At 48.7% G+C, this 13,156-nt stretch overlaps 1 protein-coding gene across 2 annotated transcripts in view; it reads left to right on the forward strand.

Annotated features, from left to right (window-relative positions):
• The window catches only part of vcanb (versican b), a 145,812-nt gene extending 132,779 nt beyond the window's left edge, over nt 1-13,033 (forward strand). For both annotated transcript variants that reach the window (XM_079256561.1, XM_079256562.1), the window contains exons 15-17: nt 9,451-9,595; nt 9,672-9,854; nt 9,940-13,033. In XM_079256561.1, the coding sequence (XP_079112687.1) occupies nt 9,451-9,595; nt 9,672-9,854; nt 9,940-10,145 (534 nt within the window). In that variant the 3' untranslated portion in view covers nt 10,146-13,033. The remainder of the gene's footprint in view (nt 1-9,450; nt 9,596-9,671; nt 9,855-9,939) is intronic.
• The last annotated feature ends 123 nt before the right edge of the window (nt 13,034-13,156 follow it).

A 13,156-nucleotide genomic window follows, 5' to 3' on the forward strand; every position in this document is an offset into this window, starting at 1 on the left:
CTGAAATGACCTGAAATCTCCCTGGAATGGCCTGAAATCTCCCTGGAGTGACCTAAATTCTCCCTGGAGTGACCTGAAATCTCCCTGGAGTGACCTAGAATCTCCCTGGAGTTACCTGAATTCTCCCTGGAATAGCCTGAAATCTCCCTGGAGTGACCTAAATTCTCCCTGGAGTGACCTAGAATCTCCCTGGAATGGCCTGAAATCTCCCTGGAATGGCCTGAAATCTCCCTGAAATGACCTGAAATCTCCCTGGAGTGACCTAGAATCTCCATGAAGTTACCTGAATTCCCCCTGGAATGGCCTGAAATCTCCCTGGAGTGACCTGAATTCTCCCTGGAATGGCCTGAAATCTCCCTGGAGTGACCTAGAATCTCCCTGGAATGGCCTGAAATCTCCCTGGAGTGACCTGAAATCTCCCTGGAATGGCCTGAAATCTCCCTGAAATGACCTGAAATCTCCCTGGAATGGCCTGAAATCTCCCTGGAATGGCCTGAAATCTCCCTGGAGTGACCTAGAATCTCCCTGGAATGGCCTGAAATCTCCCTGAAATGACCTGAAATCTCCCTGGAATGGCCTGAAATCTTCCTGGAATGGTCTGAAATCTCCCTGGAATGGCCTGAAATCTCCCTGGAGTGACCTAGAATCTCCCTGGAATGGCCTGAAATCTCCCTGAAATGACCTGAAATCTCCCTGGAATGGCCTGAAATCTCCCTGGAGTGACCTAAATTCTCCCTGGAGTGACCTGAAATCTCCCTGGAGTGACCTTAAGTCTCCCTGGAATAGCCTGAAATCTCCCTGGAGTGACCTAGAATCTCCCTGGAATGGCCTGAAATCTCCCTGGAATTACCTGAATTCTCCCTGGAATGGCCTGAAATCTCCCTGGAGTTACCTAGAATCTCCCTGGAGTTACCTGAATTCTCCCTGGAATGGCCTGGGATCTCCCTGGAATGACCTGGAGTTACCTGAATTTTCCCTGGAATGGCCTGAAATCTCCTTGGAGTGACCTTAAATCTCCCTGGAGTGACCTAGAATCTCCCTGGAATGGCCTGAAATCTCCCTGGAGTGACCTAAATTCTCCCTGGAATGGCCTGAAATCTCCCTGGAGTTACCTAGAATCTCCCTGGAGTTACCTGAATTCTCCCTGGAATGGCCTGGGATCTCCCTGGAATGACCTGGAGTTACCTGAATTCTCCCTGGAATGGCCTGAAATCTCCTTGGAGTGACCTTAAATCTCCCTAGAGTGACCTAAATTCTCCCTGGAGTGACCTAGAATCTCCCTGGAATGGCCTGAAATCTCCCTGAAATGGCCTGAAATCTCCCTGGAGTGACCTAAATTCTCCCTGGAGTGACCTGAAATCTCCCTGGAGTGACCTAGAATCTCCATGAAGTTACCTGAATTCTCCCTGGAATGGCCTGAAATCTCCCTGGAGTGACCTAGAATCTCCCTGGAATGGCCTGAAATCTCCCTGGAGTGACCTAGAATCTCCCTGGAATGGCCTGAAATCTCCCTGGAGTGACCTGAAATCTCCCTGGAATGGCCTGAAATCTCCCTGGAATGGCCTGAAATCTCCCTGGAGTGACCTAAATTCTCCCTGGAGTGACCTGAAATCTCCCTGGAGTGACCTGAAATCTCCCTGGAGTGACCTAGAATCTCCCTGGAGTTACCTGAATTCTCCCTGGAATGGCCTGAAATCTCCCTGAAATGACCTGAAATCTCCCTGGAGTGACCTAGAATCTCCATGAAGTTACCTGAATTCCCCCTGGAATGGCCTGAAATCTCCCTGGAGTGACCTAGAATCTCCCTGGAATGGCCTGAAATCTCCCTGGAGTGACCTAGAATCTCCCTGGAATGGCCTGAAATCTCCCTGGAGTGACCTGAAATCTCCCTGGAATGGCCTGAAATCTCCCTGAAATGACCTGAAATCTCCCTGGAATGGCCTGGAATCTCCCTGGAATAGCCTGAAATCTCCCTGGAGTGACCTAGAATCTCCCTGGAGTTACCTGAATTCTCCCTGGAATGGCCTGGGATCTCCTTGGAGTGACCTTAAATCTCCCTGGAATGACCTAGAATCTCCCTGGAATGGCCTGAAATCTCCCTGGAGTGACCTAGAATCTCCCTGGAATGGCCTGAAATCTCCCTGAAATGACCTGAAATCTCTCTGGAATGGCCTGAAATCTCCCTGGAGTGACCTAAATTCTCCCTGGAGTGACCTGAAATCTCCCTGGAGTGACCTTAAATCTCCCTGGAATGGCCTGAAATCTCCCTGGAGTGACCTAAATTCTCCCTGGAGTGACCTGAAATCTCCCTGGAGTGACCTAGAATCTCCCTGGAGTTACCTGAATTCTCCCTGGAATGGCCTGAAATCTCCCTGGAGTGACCTAAATTCTCCCTGGAGTGACCTAGAATCTCCCTGGAATGGCCTGAAATCTCCCTGAAATGGCCTGAAATCTCCCTGGAGTGACCTAAATTCTCCCTGGAGTGACCTGAAATCTCCCTGGAGTGACCTAGAATCTCCATGAAGTTACCTGAATTCTCCCTGGAATGGCCTGAAATCTCCCTGGAGTGACCTAGAATCTCCCTGGAATTGCCTGAAATCTCCCTGGAGTGACCTAGAGTCTCCCTGGAATGGCCTGAAATCTCCCTGGAGTGACCTGAAATCTCCCTGGAATGGCCTGAAATCTCCCTGAAATGACCTGAAATCTCCCTGGAATGGCCTGAAATCTCCCTGGAGTGACCTAAATTCTCCCTGGAGTGACCTGAAATCTCCCTGGAGTGACCTAGAATCTCCCTGGAGTTACCTGAATTCTCCCTGGAATAGCCTGAAATCTCCCTGGAGTGACCTAAATTCTCCCTGGAGTGACCTAGAATCTCTCTGGAATGGCCTGAAATCTCCCTGGAATGGCCTGAAATCTCCCTGAAATGACCTGAAATCTCCCTGGAGTGACCTAGAATCTCCATGAAGTTACCTGAATTCCCCCTGGAATGGCCTGAAATCTCCCTGGAGTGACCTGAATTCTCCCTGGAATGGCCTGAAATCTCCCTGGAGTGACCTAGAATCTCCCTGGAATGGCCTGAAATCTCCCTGGAGTGACCTGAAATCTCCCTGGAATGGCCTGAAATCTCCCTGAAATGACCTGAAATCTCCCTGGAATGGCCTGAAATCTCCCTGGAATGGCCTGAAATCTCCCTGGAGTGACCTAGAATCTCCCTGGAATGGCCTGAAATCTCCCTGAAATGACCTGAAATCTCCCTGGAATGGCCTGAAATCTTCCTGGAATGGCCTGAAATCTCCCTGGAATGGCCTGAAATCTCCCTGGAGTGACCTAGAATCTCCCTGGAATGGCCTGAAATCTCCCTGAAATGACCTGAAATCTCCCTGGAATGGCCTGAAATCTCCCTGGAGTGACCTAAATTCTCCCTGGAGTGACCTGAAATCTCCCTGGAGTGACCTTAAGTCTCCCTGGAATAGCCTGAAATCTCCCTGGAGTGACCTAGAATCTCCCTGGAATGGCCTGAAATCTCCCTGGAATTACCTGAATTCTCCCTGGAATGGCCTGAAATCTCCCTGGAGTTACCTAGAATGTCCCTGGAGTTACCTGAATTCTCCCTGGAATGGCCTGGGATCTCCCTGGAATGACCTGGAGTTACCTGAATTTTCCCTGGAATGGCCTGAAATCTCCTTGGAGTGACCTTAAATCTCCCTGGAGTGACCTAGAATCTCCCTGGAATGGCCTGAAATCTCCCTGGAATGGCCTGAAATCTCCCTGGAGTGACCTAAATTCTCCCTGGAATGGCCTGAAATCTCCCTGGAGTTACCTAGAATCTCCCTGGAGTTACCTGAATTCTCCCTGGAATGGCCTGGGATCTCCCTGGAATGACCTGGAGTTACCTGAATTCTCCCTGGAATGGCCTGAAATCTCCTTGGAGTGACCTTAAATCTCCCTAGAGTGACCTAAATTCTCCCTGGAGTGACCTAGAATCTCCCTGGAATGGCCTGAAATCTCCCTGAAATGGCCTGAAATCTCCCTGGAGTGACCTAAATTCTCCCTGGAGTGACCTGAAATCTCCCTGGAGTGACCTAGAATCTCCATGAAGTTACCTGAATTCTCCCTGGAATGGCCTGAAATCTCCCTGGAGTGACCTAGAATCTCCCTGGAATGGCCTGAAATCTCCCTGGAGTGACCTAGAATCTCCCTGGAATGGCCTGAAATCTCCCTGGAGTGACCTAAAATCTCCCTGGAATGGCCTGAAATCTCCCTGAAATGACCTGAAATCTCCCTGGAATGGCCTGAAATCTCCCTGGAGTGACCTAAATTCTCCCTGGAGTGACCTGAAATCTCCCTGGAGTGACCTGAAATCTCCCTGGAGTGACCTAGAATCTCCCTGGAGTTACCTGAATTCTCCCTGGAATGGCCTGAAATCTCCCTGAAATGACCTGAAATCTCCCTGGAGTGACCTAGAATCTCCATGAAGTTACCTGAATTCCCCCTGGAATGGCCTGAAATCTCCCTGGAGTGACCTAGAATCTCCCTGGAATGGCCTGAAATCTCCCTGAAATGACCTGAAATCTCCCTGGAATGGCCTGAAATCTCCCTGGAATAGCCTGAAATCTCCCTGGAGTGACCTACAATCTCCCTGGAATGGCCTGAAATCTCCCTGGAATTACCTGAATTCTCCCTGGAATGGCCTGAAATCTCCCTGGAGTGACCTAGAATCTCCCTGGAGTTACCTGAATTCTCCCTGGAATGGCCTGGGATCTCCTTGGAGTGTCCTTAAATCTCCCTGGAGTGACCTAGAATCTCCCTGGAATGGCCTGAAATCTCCCTGAAATGACCTGAAATCTCTCTGGAATGGCCTGAAATCTCCCTGGAGTGACCTAAATTCTCCCTGGAGTGACCTGTAATCTCCCTGGAGTGACCTTAAATCTACCTGGAATGGCCTGAAATCTCCCTGGAGTGACCTAAATTCTCCCTGGAGTGACCTGAAATCTCCCTGGAGTGACCTAGAATCTCCCTGGAGTTACCTGAATTCTCCCTGGAATGGCCTGAAATCTCCCTGGAGTGACCTAAATTCTCCCTGGAGTGACCTAGAATCTCCCTGGAATGGCCTGAAATCTCCCTGAAATGGCCTGAAATCTCCCTGGAGTGACCTAAATTCTCCCTGGAGTGACCTGAAATCTCCCTGGAGTGACCTAGAATCTCCATGAAGTTACCTGAATTCTCCCTGGAATGGCCTGAAATCTCCCTAGAGTGACCTAGAATCTCCCTGGAATTGCCTGAAATCTCCCTGGAGTGACCTAGAGTCTCCCTGGAATGGCCTGAAATCTCCCTGGAATGGCCTGAAATCTCCCTGGAGTGACCTAAATTCTCCCTGGAGTGACCTGAAATCTCCCTGGAGTGACCTAGAATCTCCCTGGAGTTACCTGAATTCTCCCTGGAATAGCCTGAAATCTCCCTGGAGTGACCTAAATTCTCCCTGGAGTGACCTAGAATCTCCCTGGAATGGCCTGAAATCTCCCTGGAATGGCCTGAAATCTCCCTGAAATGACCTGAAATCTCCCTGGAGTGACCTAGAATCTCCATGAAGTTACCTGAATTCCCCCTGGAATGGCCTGAAATCTCCCTGGAGTGACCTGAATTCTCCCTGGAATGGCCTGAAATCTCCCTGGAGTGACCTAGAGTCTCCCTGGAATGGCCTGAAATCTCCCTGGAATGGCCTGAAATCTCCCTGGAGTGACCTAAATTCTCCCTGGAGTGACCTGAAATCTCCCTGGAGTGACCTAGAATCTCCCTGGAGTTACCTGAATTCTCCCTGGAATAGCCTGAAATCTCCCTGGAGTGACCTAAATTCTCCCTGGAGTGACCTAGAATCTCCCTGGAATGGCCTGAAATCTCCCTGGAATGGCCTGAAATCTCCCTGAAATGACCTGAAATCTCCCTGGAGTGACCTAGAATCTCCATGAAGTTACCTGAATTCCCCCTGGAATGGCCTGAAATCTCCCTGGAGTGACCTGAATTCTCCCTGGAATGGCCTGAAATCTCCCTGGAGTGACCTAGAATCTCCCTGGAATGGCCTGAAATCTCCCTGGAGTGACCTGAAATCTCCCTGGAATGGCCTGAAATCTCCCTGAAATGACCTGAAATCTCCCTGGAATGGCCTGAAATCTCCCTGGAATGGCCTGAAATCTCCCTGGAGTGACCTAGAATCTCCCTGGAATGGCCTGAAATCTCCCTGAAATGACCTGAAATCTCCCTGGAATGGCCTGAAATCTTCCTGGAATGGCCTGAAATCTCCCTGGAATGGCCTGAAATCTCCCTGGAGTGACCTAGAATCTCCCTGGAATGGCCTGAAATCTCCCTGAAATGACCTGAAATCTCCCTGGAATGGCCTGAAATCTCCCTGGAGTGACCTAAATTCTCCCTGGAGTGACCTGAAATCTCCCTGGAGTGACCTTAAGTCTCCCTGGAATAGCCTGAAATCTCCCTGGAGTGACCTAGAATCTCCCTGGAATGGCCTGAAATCTCCCTGGAATTACCTGAATTCTCCCTGGAATGGCCTGAAATCTCCCTGGAGTTACCTAGAATGTCCCTGGAGTTACCTGAATTCTCCCTGGAATGGCCTGGGATCTCCCTGGAATGACCTGGAGTTACCTGAATTTTCCCTGGAATGGCCTGAAATCTCCTTGGAGTGACCTTAAATCTCCCTGGAGTGACCTAGAATCTCCCTGGAATGGCCTGAAATCTCCCTGGAATGGCCTGAAATCTCCCTGGAGTGACCTAAATTCTCCCTGGAATGGCCTGAAATCTCCCTGGAGTTACCTAGAACCTCCCTGGAGTTACCTGAATTCTCCCTGGAATGGCCTGGGATCTCCCTGGAATGACCTGGAGTTACCTGAATTCTCCCTGGAATGGCCTGAAATCTCCTTGGAGTGACCTTAAATCTCCCTAGAGTGACCTAAATTCTCCCTGGAGTGACCTAGAATCTCCCTGGAATGGCCTGAAATCTCCCTGAAATGGCCTGAAATCTCCCTGGAGTGACCTAAATTCTCCCTGGAGTGACCTGAAATCTCCCTGGAGTGACCTAGAATCTCCATGAAGTTACCTGAATTCTCCCTGGAATGGCCTGAAATCTCCCTGGAGTGACCTAGAATCTCCCTGGAATGGCCTGAAATCTCCCTGGAGTGACCTAGAATCTCCCTGGAATGGCCTGAAATCTCCCTGGAGTGACCTGAAATCTCCCTGGAATGGCCTGAAATCTCCCTGAAATGACCTGAAATCTCCCTGGAATGGCCTGAAATCTCCCTGGAGTGACCTAAATTCTCCCTGGAGTGACCTGAAATCTCCCTGGAGTGACCTGAAATCTCCCTGGAGTGACCTAGAATCTCCCTGGAGTTACCTGAATTCTCCCTGGAATGGCCTGAAATCTCCCTGAAATGACCTGAAATCTCCCTGGAGTGACCTAGAATCTCCATGAAGTTACCTGAATTCCCCCTGGAATGGCCTGAAATCTCCCTGGAGTGACCTAGAATCTCCCTGGAATGGCCTGAAATCTCCCTGGAGTGACCTAGAATCTCCCTGGAATGGCCTGAAATCTCCCTGAAATGACCTGAAATCTCCCTGGAATGGCCTGACATCTCCCTGGAGTGACCTAAATTCTCCCTGGAGTGACCTGAAATCTCCCTGGAGTGACCTTAAATCTCCCTGGAGTGACCTAGAATCTCCCTGGAGTTACCTGAATTCTCCCTGGAATGGCCTGAAATATCCCTGGAGTGACCTGGAATCTCCCTGGAGTGACCTAGAATCTCCCTGGAATGGCCTGAAATCTCCCTGAAATGGCCTGAAATCTCCCTGGAGTTACCTGAATTCTCCCTGGAATGGCCTCGGATCTCCCTGGAATGACCTGGGATCTCCCTGGAATGACCTGAATTCTTCCTGGAATGGCCTGAAATCTCCCTGGAATGGCCTGAAATCTCCCTGGAGTGACCTAGAATCTCCCTGGAATGGCCTGAAATCTCCCTGAAATGACCTGAAATCTCCCTGGAATGGCCTGAAATCTCCCTGGAGTGACCTAAATTCTCCCTGGAGTGACCTGAAATCTCCCTGGAGTGACCTTAAGTCTCCCTGGAATAGCCTGAAATCTCCCTGGAGTGACCTAGAATCTCCCTGGAATGGCCTTAAATCTCCCTGGAATTACCTGAATTCTCCCTGGAATGGCCTGAAATCTCCCTGGAGTTACCTAGAATCTCCCTGGAGTTACCTGAATTCTCCCTGGAATGGCCTGGGATCTCCCTGGAATGACCTGGAGTTACCTGAATTTTCCCTGGAATGGCCTGAAATCTCCTTGGAGTGACCTTAAATCTCCCTGGAGTGACCTAGAATCTCCCTGGAATGGCCTGAAATCTCCCTGGAATGGCCTGAAATCTCCCTGGAGTGACCTAAATTCTCCCTGGAATGGCCTGAAATCTCCCTGGAGTTACCTAGAATCTCCCTGGAGTTACCTGAATTCTCCCTGGAATAGCCTGAAATCTCCCTGGAGTGACCTAAATTCTCCCTGGAGTGACCTAGAATCTCCCTGGAATGGCCTGAAATCTCCCTGGAATGGCCTGAAATCTCCCTGAAATGACCTGAAATCTCCCTGGAGTGACCTAGAATCTCCATGAAGTTACCTGAATTCTCCCTGGAATGGCCTGAAATCTCCCTGGAGTGACCTAGAATCTCCCTGGAATGGCCTGAAATCTCCCTGGAGTGACCTAGAATCTCCCTGGAATGGCCTGAAATCTCCCTGGAGTGACCTGAAATCTCCCTGGAATGGCCTGAAATGACCTGAAATCTCCCTGGAATGGCCTGAAATCTCCCTGGAGTAACCTAAATTCTCCCTGGAGTGACCTGAAATCTCCCTGGAGTGACCTTAAATCTCCCTGGAGTGACCTAGAATCTACCTGGAGTTACCTGAATTCTCCCTGGAATGGCCTGAAATCTCCTTGGAGTGACCTGAAATCTCCCTGGAGTGACCTAGAATCTCCCTGGAATGGCCTGAAATCTCCCTGGAATTACCTGAAATCTCCCTGGAATTACCTGGAGTGACCTGGAATCAGCAGCCCCTCCTGCCTGCAGAATGCTGAGCTGAAACCTGATTGGTTTGTTTCTGTCTGACTTCCTGAAGCTCTCTGTGTCAGCAGCGCCACTCTGTGGTTGCTCGGTGAATTACACTTGCAACGCGACCGGGTTTGATCACCAAGAGAAGCTTCAGACATAAGATCATAAACATGACCTTCATTCTTGAATCATCTATTAGATAAATGTGACCTGAAATGGTGGCGTCTGTTTCTGCATCAGCAGGAACTTCTTTTTACAGGAAACTCCGGTTTCTTGATGTTTTTATTGGTCCTTCAGGTTTCTTCTTCTCTCCTTTAGAAGGTTTGTTGATGTTATCCTGTATCATGGCAGCAATACGACAACTGGAGGCTGAACCAGCCAGACAGCTTCTTCCAGTCCGGAGAGGACTGTGTGGTGATGATCTGGCACGAAGGGGGGCAGTGGAACGACGTGCCCTGCAACTATCATCTGACCTTCACCTGCAAGAAGGGAACAGGTGAGCTGATACAGTCATGTGACCTGCTTTCTCATCTCAGCCAGCCAGTGGGTGACCATTCGCTTCCTGCCTGCAGTGTCATGTGACCAGCCCCCCGTGGTGAAGCATGCTCAGGTGTTTGGAGCCACGAAGCCTCGCTACGAGGTCAACACCCTGGTCCGGTACCACTGCAGGCGGGGCTTCATCCAGAGACACGCCCCCACCATACGCTGCCGGCCCGACGGCCAGTGGGAAGTCCCCAAAGTCACCTGCATGAGCCGTGAGTGACGTTGCCACGGTGTACAGACCGCCTTGCTGCCAAGGTCCAAATGTCTTTACCGCCTTGTCCTCCTGTGTCCCCTCAGCTGCCTCCTTCCACAAGTCCTTCAGCCTGCGACGCCAGGACAACCAGCAGCGGGACCGGGACCACGTCCACCACGCCACGAACACCCAGGATCGCCGAGCGACCACCGGCTTCCTGCAGAGCCTCTGGAACCCCTTCCAGAAGCTTCTGCGAGAGAAGAGGGAAGTCGAGTTTCAGACATGGGACCGGGACCAGGTGGGAAACTGACAGGTTTCTGACGGCGGACCAGTCTCTGCAGGCCGGGCTAGGGTTCCAGAACCGGGCCAGGGTTCCAAAACTGGGCCAGGGTTCCAGAACCGACCGACAGAGAGTGATCCTGAGCTGTCACCACGATTCATATCCAGGACCAGGATCAGGGAAATCCAGACCACCTGTAGTCCTCAGTCTCTACCTGATACACCTTCTCTCCATCATCTCACCACTAACTGCTCCCAGACCACCCAGAACCAGGTACACACAGTCTTTTGGTTCTGGTTCTGGTCAGGTGGGCCAGGATTATTTTCTGACTCGACTCTTCCTGAAGACGACAACTTTGAGACATTTGAACTTGTTCTTGTCTTCAACTTCAACATCAGCATTCACCAGCATCAGGACCACGACCAGGACCGACACCAGGACCGGAACCAGAACCAGAACCAGAACCAGAACCAGAAAGTTTCTGTTTTTCTCCCCATCCCTGTTGTGCATCTGTCCAGGACTCTGCAAATGGTGCAACTTCTGTAAATTAGATTTTCTCTGTGAGATGTCACATTCAGATGTTTTCATTTAGCATTTAGCATTTTATTAGCTCCCACATTTGTAGCTAACGCTAACATCGCAGGCTCCCACATTTGCAGCTAACGCTAACATTGCAGGCTCCCACATTGGCAGCTAATGATAACATCGCAGGCTCCCACATTTGCAGCTAACGCTAACATCGCAGGCTCCCACATTTGCAGCTAACGCTAACATCGCAGACTCCCACATTTGCAGCTAACGCTAACATTTGTTCGACATTTGTTGTTTAGCTCAAGGTTTTTGCTACATTTAGCTCCAGGTTTTCGCAACTTTTAGCTCCCAAGTGTTTGCTAAATTTAGCTCCAGGTGTTTGCTACATTTAGCTCCAAGTGTTTGCTACATTTAGCTCAAGGTGTTTCCCTACATTTAGCTCAAGGTGTTTCCTACATTTAGCTGCAAGTGTTTGCTACATTTAGCTCCAGGTGTTTTTGCTACATTTAGCTCCACGTGTTTGCTACATTTAGCTCCAGGTGTTTGCTACATTCAGCTCCAGGTGTTTAAGCTACATTTAGCTCCAGGTGTTTGCTACATTTAGCTCCAGGTTTTCGCTACATTTAGCTTCAGGTGTTTTTGCTACATTTAGCTCCAGGTGTTTGCTACATTTAGCTCCAGGTGTTTGCTACATTTAGCTCCAGGTTTTCGCTACATTTAGCTCCAAGTGTTTGCTACATTTAACTTCAGGTGTTTGCTACATTTAGCTCCGGGTTTTCGCTACATTTAGCTCCAGGTGTTTGCTACATTTAGCTCCAGGTTTTCGCTACATTTAGTTTCATGTGTTTTTGCTACATTTAGCTCCAGGTTTTTGCTACATTTAGCTCCAGGTTTTCACTACATTTAGCTCCAGGTGTTTGCTACATTTAGCTCCAGGTGTTTGCTACATTTAGCTCCAGGTGTTTGCTACATTTAGCTCCAGGTGTTTGCTACATTTAGCTTTAGGTGTTTGCTACATTTAGCTCCAGGTTTTCGCTACATTTAGCTCCAAGTGTTTGCTACATTTAACTTCAGGTGTTTGCTACATTTAGCTCCGGGTTTTCGCTACATTTAGCTCCAGGTGTTTGCTACATTTAGCTCCAGGTTTTCGCTACATTTAGTTTCATGTGTTTTTGCTACATTTAGCTCCAGGTTTTTGCTACATTTAGCTCCAGGTTTTCACTACATTTAGCTCCAGGTGTTTGCTACATTTAGCTCCAGGTGTTTGCTACATTTAGCTCCAGGTGTTTGCTACATTTAGCTCCAGGTGTTTGCTACATTTAGCTCCAGGTGTTTGCTACATTTAGCTCCAGGTGTTTGCTACATTTAGTTTCATGTGTTTTTGCTACATTTAGCTCCAGGTTTTTGCTACATTTAGCTCCAGGTTTTCACTACATTTAGCTCCAGGTGTTTGCTACATTTAGCTCCAGGTGTTTGCTACATTTAGCTCCAGGTGTTTGCTACATTTAGCTTTAGGTGTTTGCTACATTTAGCTCCAGGTTTTCGCTACATGTAGCTCCGACTTTCGCTACATTTAGCTCCAGGTGTTTGCTACATTTAGCTCCAAGTGTTTGCTACATTTAACTTCAGGTGTTTGCTACATTTAGCTCCAGGTGTTTGCTACATTTAGCTCCAGGTGTTTGCTACATTTAGCTTCAGGTGTTTGCTACATTTAGCTCCAGGTTTTCGCTACATGTAGCTCCGACTTTCGCTACATTTAGCTCCAGGTGTTTGCTAATCTGAAACATTTCCTGTTAAATGACTAACATCATCACTGAGGTTTAGTAAAACTGGATCAAAATTCAATAATAATTGTGATTGATCCTCTGAATTTCCACACAGTAACTGTGATTTCTGAAATTAAGCCACAAATTTAGCGTTGAAATGCGAATGATCCCAAACATGTTGATAATGAAATGAGATACACGCGTCACCATTGAAACGATGGCAGGTTGGTTTTCCGAATGAAGTGAAGCTGAGATGTACAGGTGGATCAATATGAATGTGTAGTTAGTAATCATAAGGATGAATAATATAGATATTATCAGAAGCTATAAGAGTTTAACTTATTGTATCTGTGATGTTAAATAACCGTGATGAAAATGAAGCGCTTCTGTTGTTAACAGGATGTTTTCACCACATGGTTTTTTGGTGTTTTTGTGACACCAAGCCGAACATTTTCTCTGCTGCAGATCTGGAATCTGTTTTTCTTTGTAAAAATGAGGGAATGTGAAAGAAGAAGCAGAAACAACTCATTTCTGTTTTTTTTTTACTGTTTCTGTGACACAAGCTTCGTCCTCTGTAATCATTCAAACTGTGTGCAATTAAAAGGTTATAACACAACGCCACCTGCTGGTCTGTCTATATTTCAAACCGTGTAAACCAGTTCTGTCCAAAGTCGGTCCTCGAGGGCCGCTGTCCTGCAGGGTTTCCATGTCTCCCTGCTCCAACACAGCTGGCTTCCATTAAAT

Source organism: Telmatherina bonti (genome assembly GCF_933228915.1).
Source record: "Telmatherina bonti genome assembly, chromosome: 17".
NCBI lineage: Eukaryota > Metazoa > Chordata > Actinopteri > Atheriniformes > Telmatherinidae > Telmatherina > Telmatherina bonti.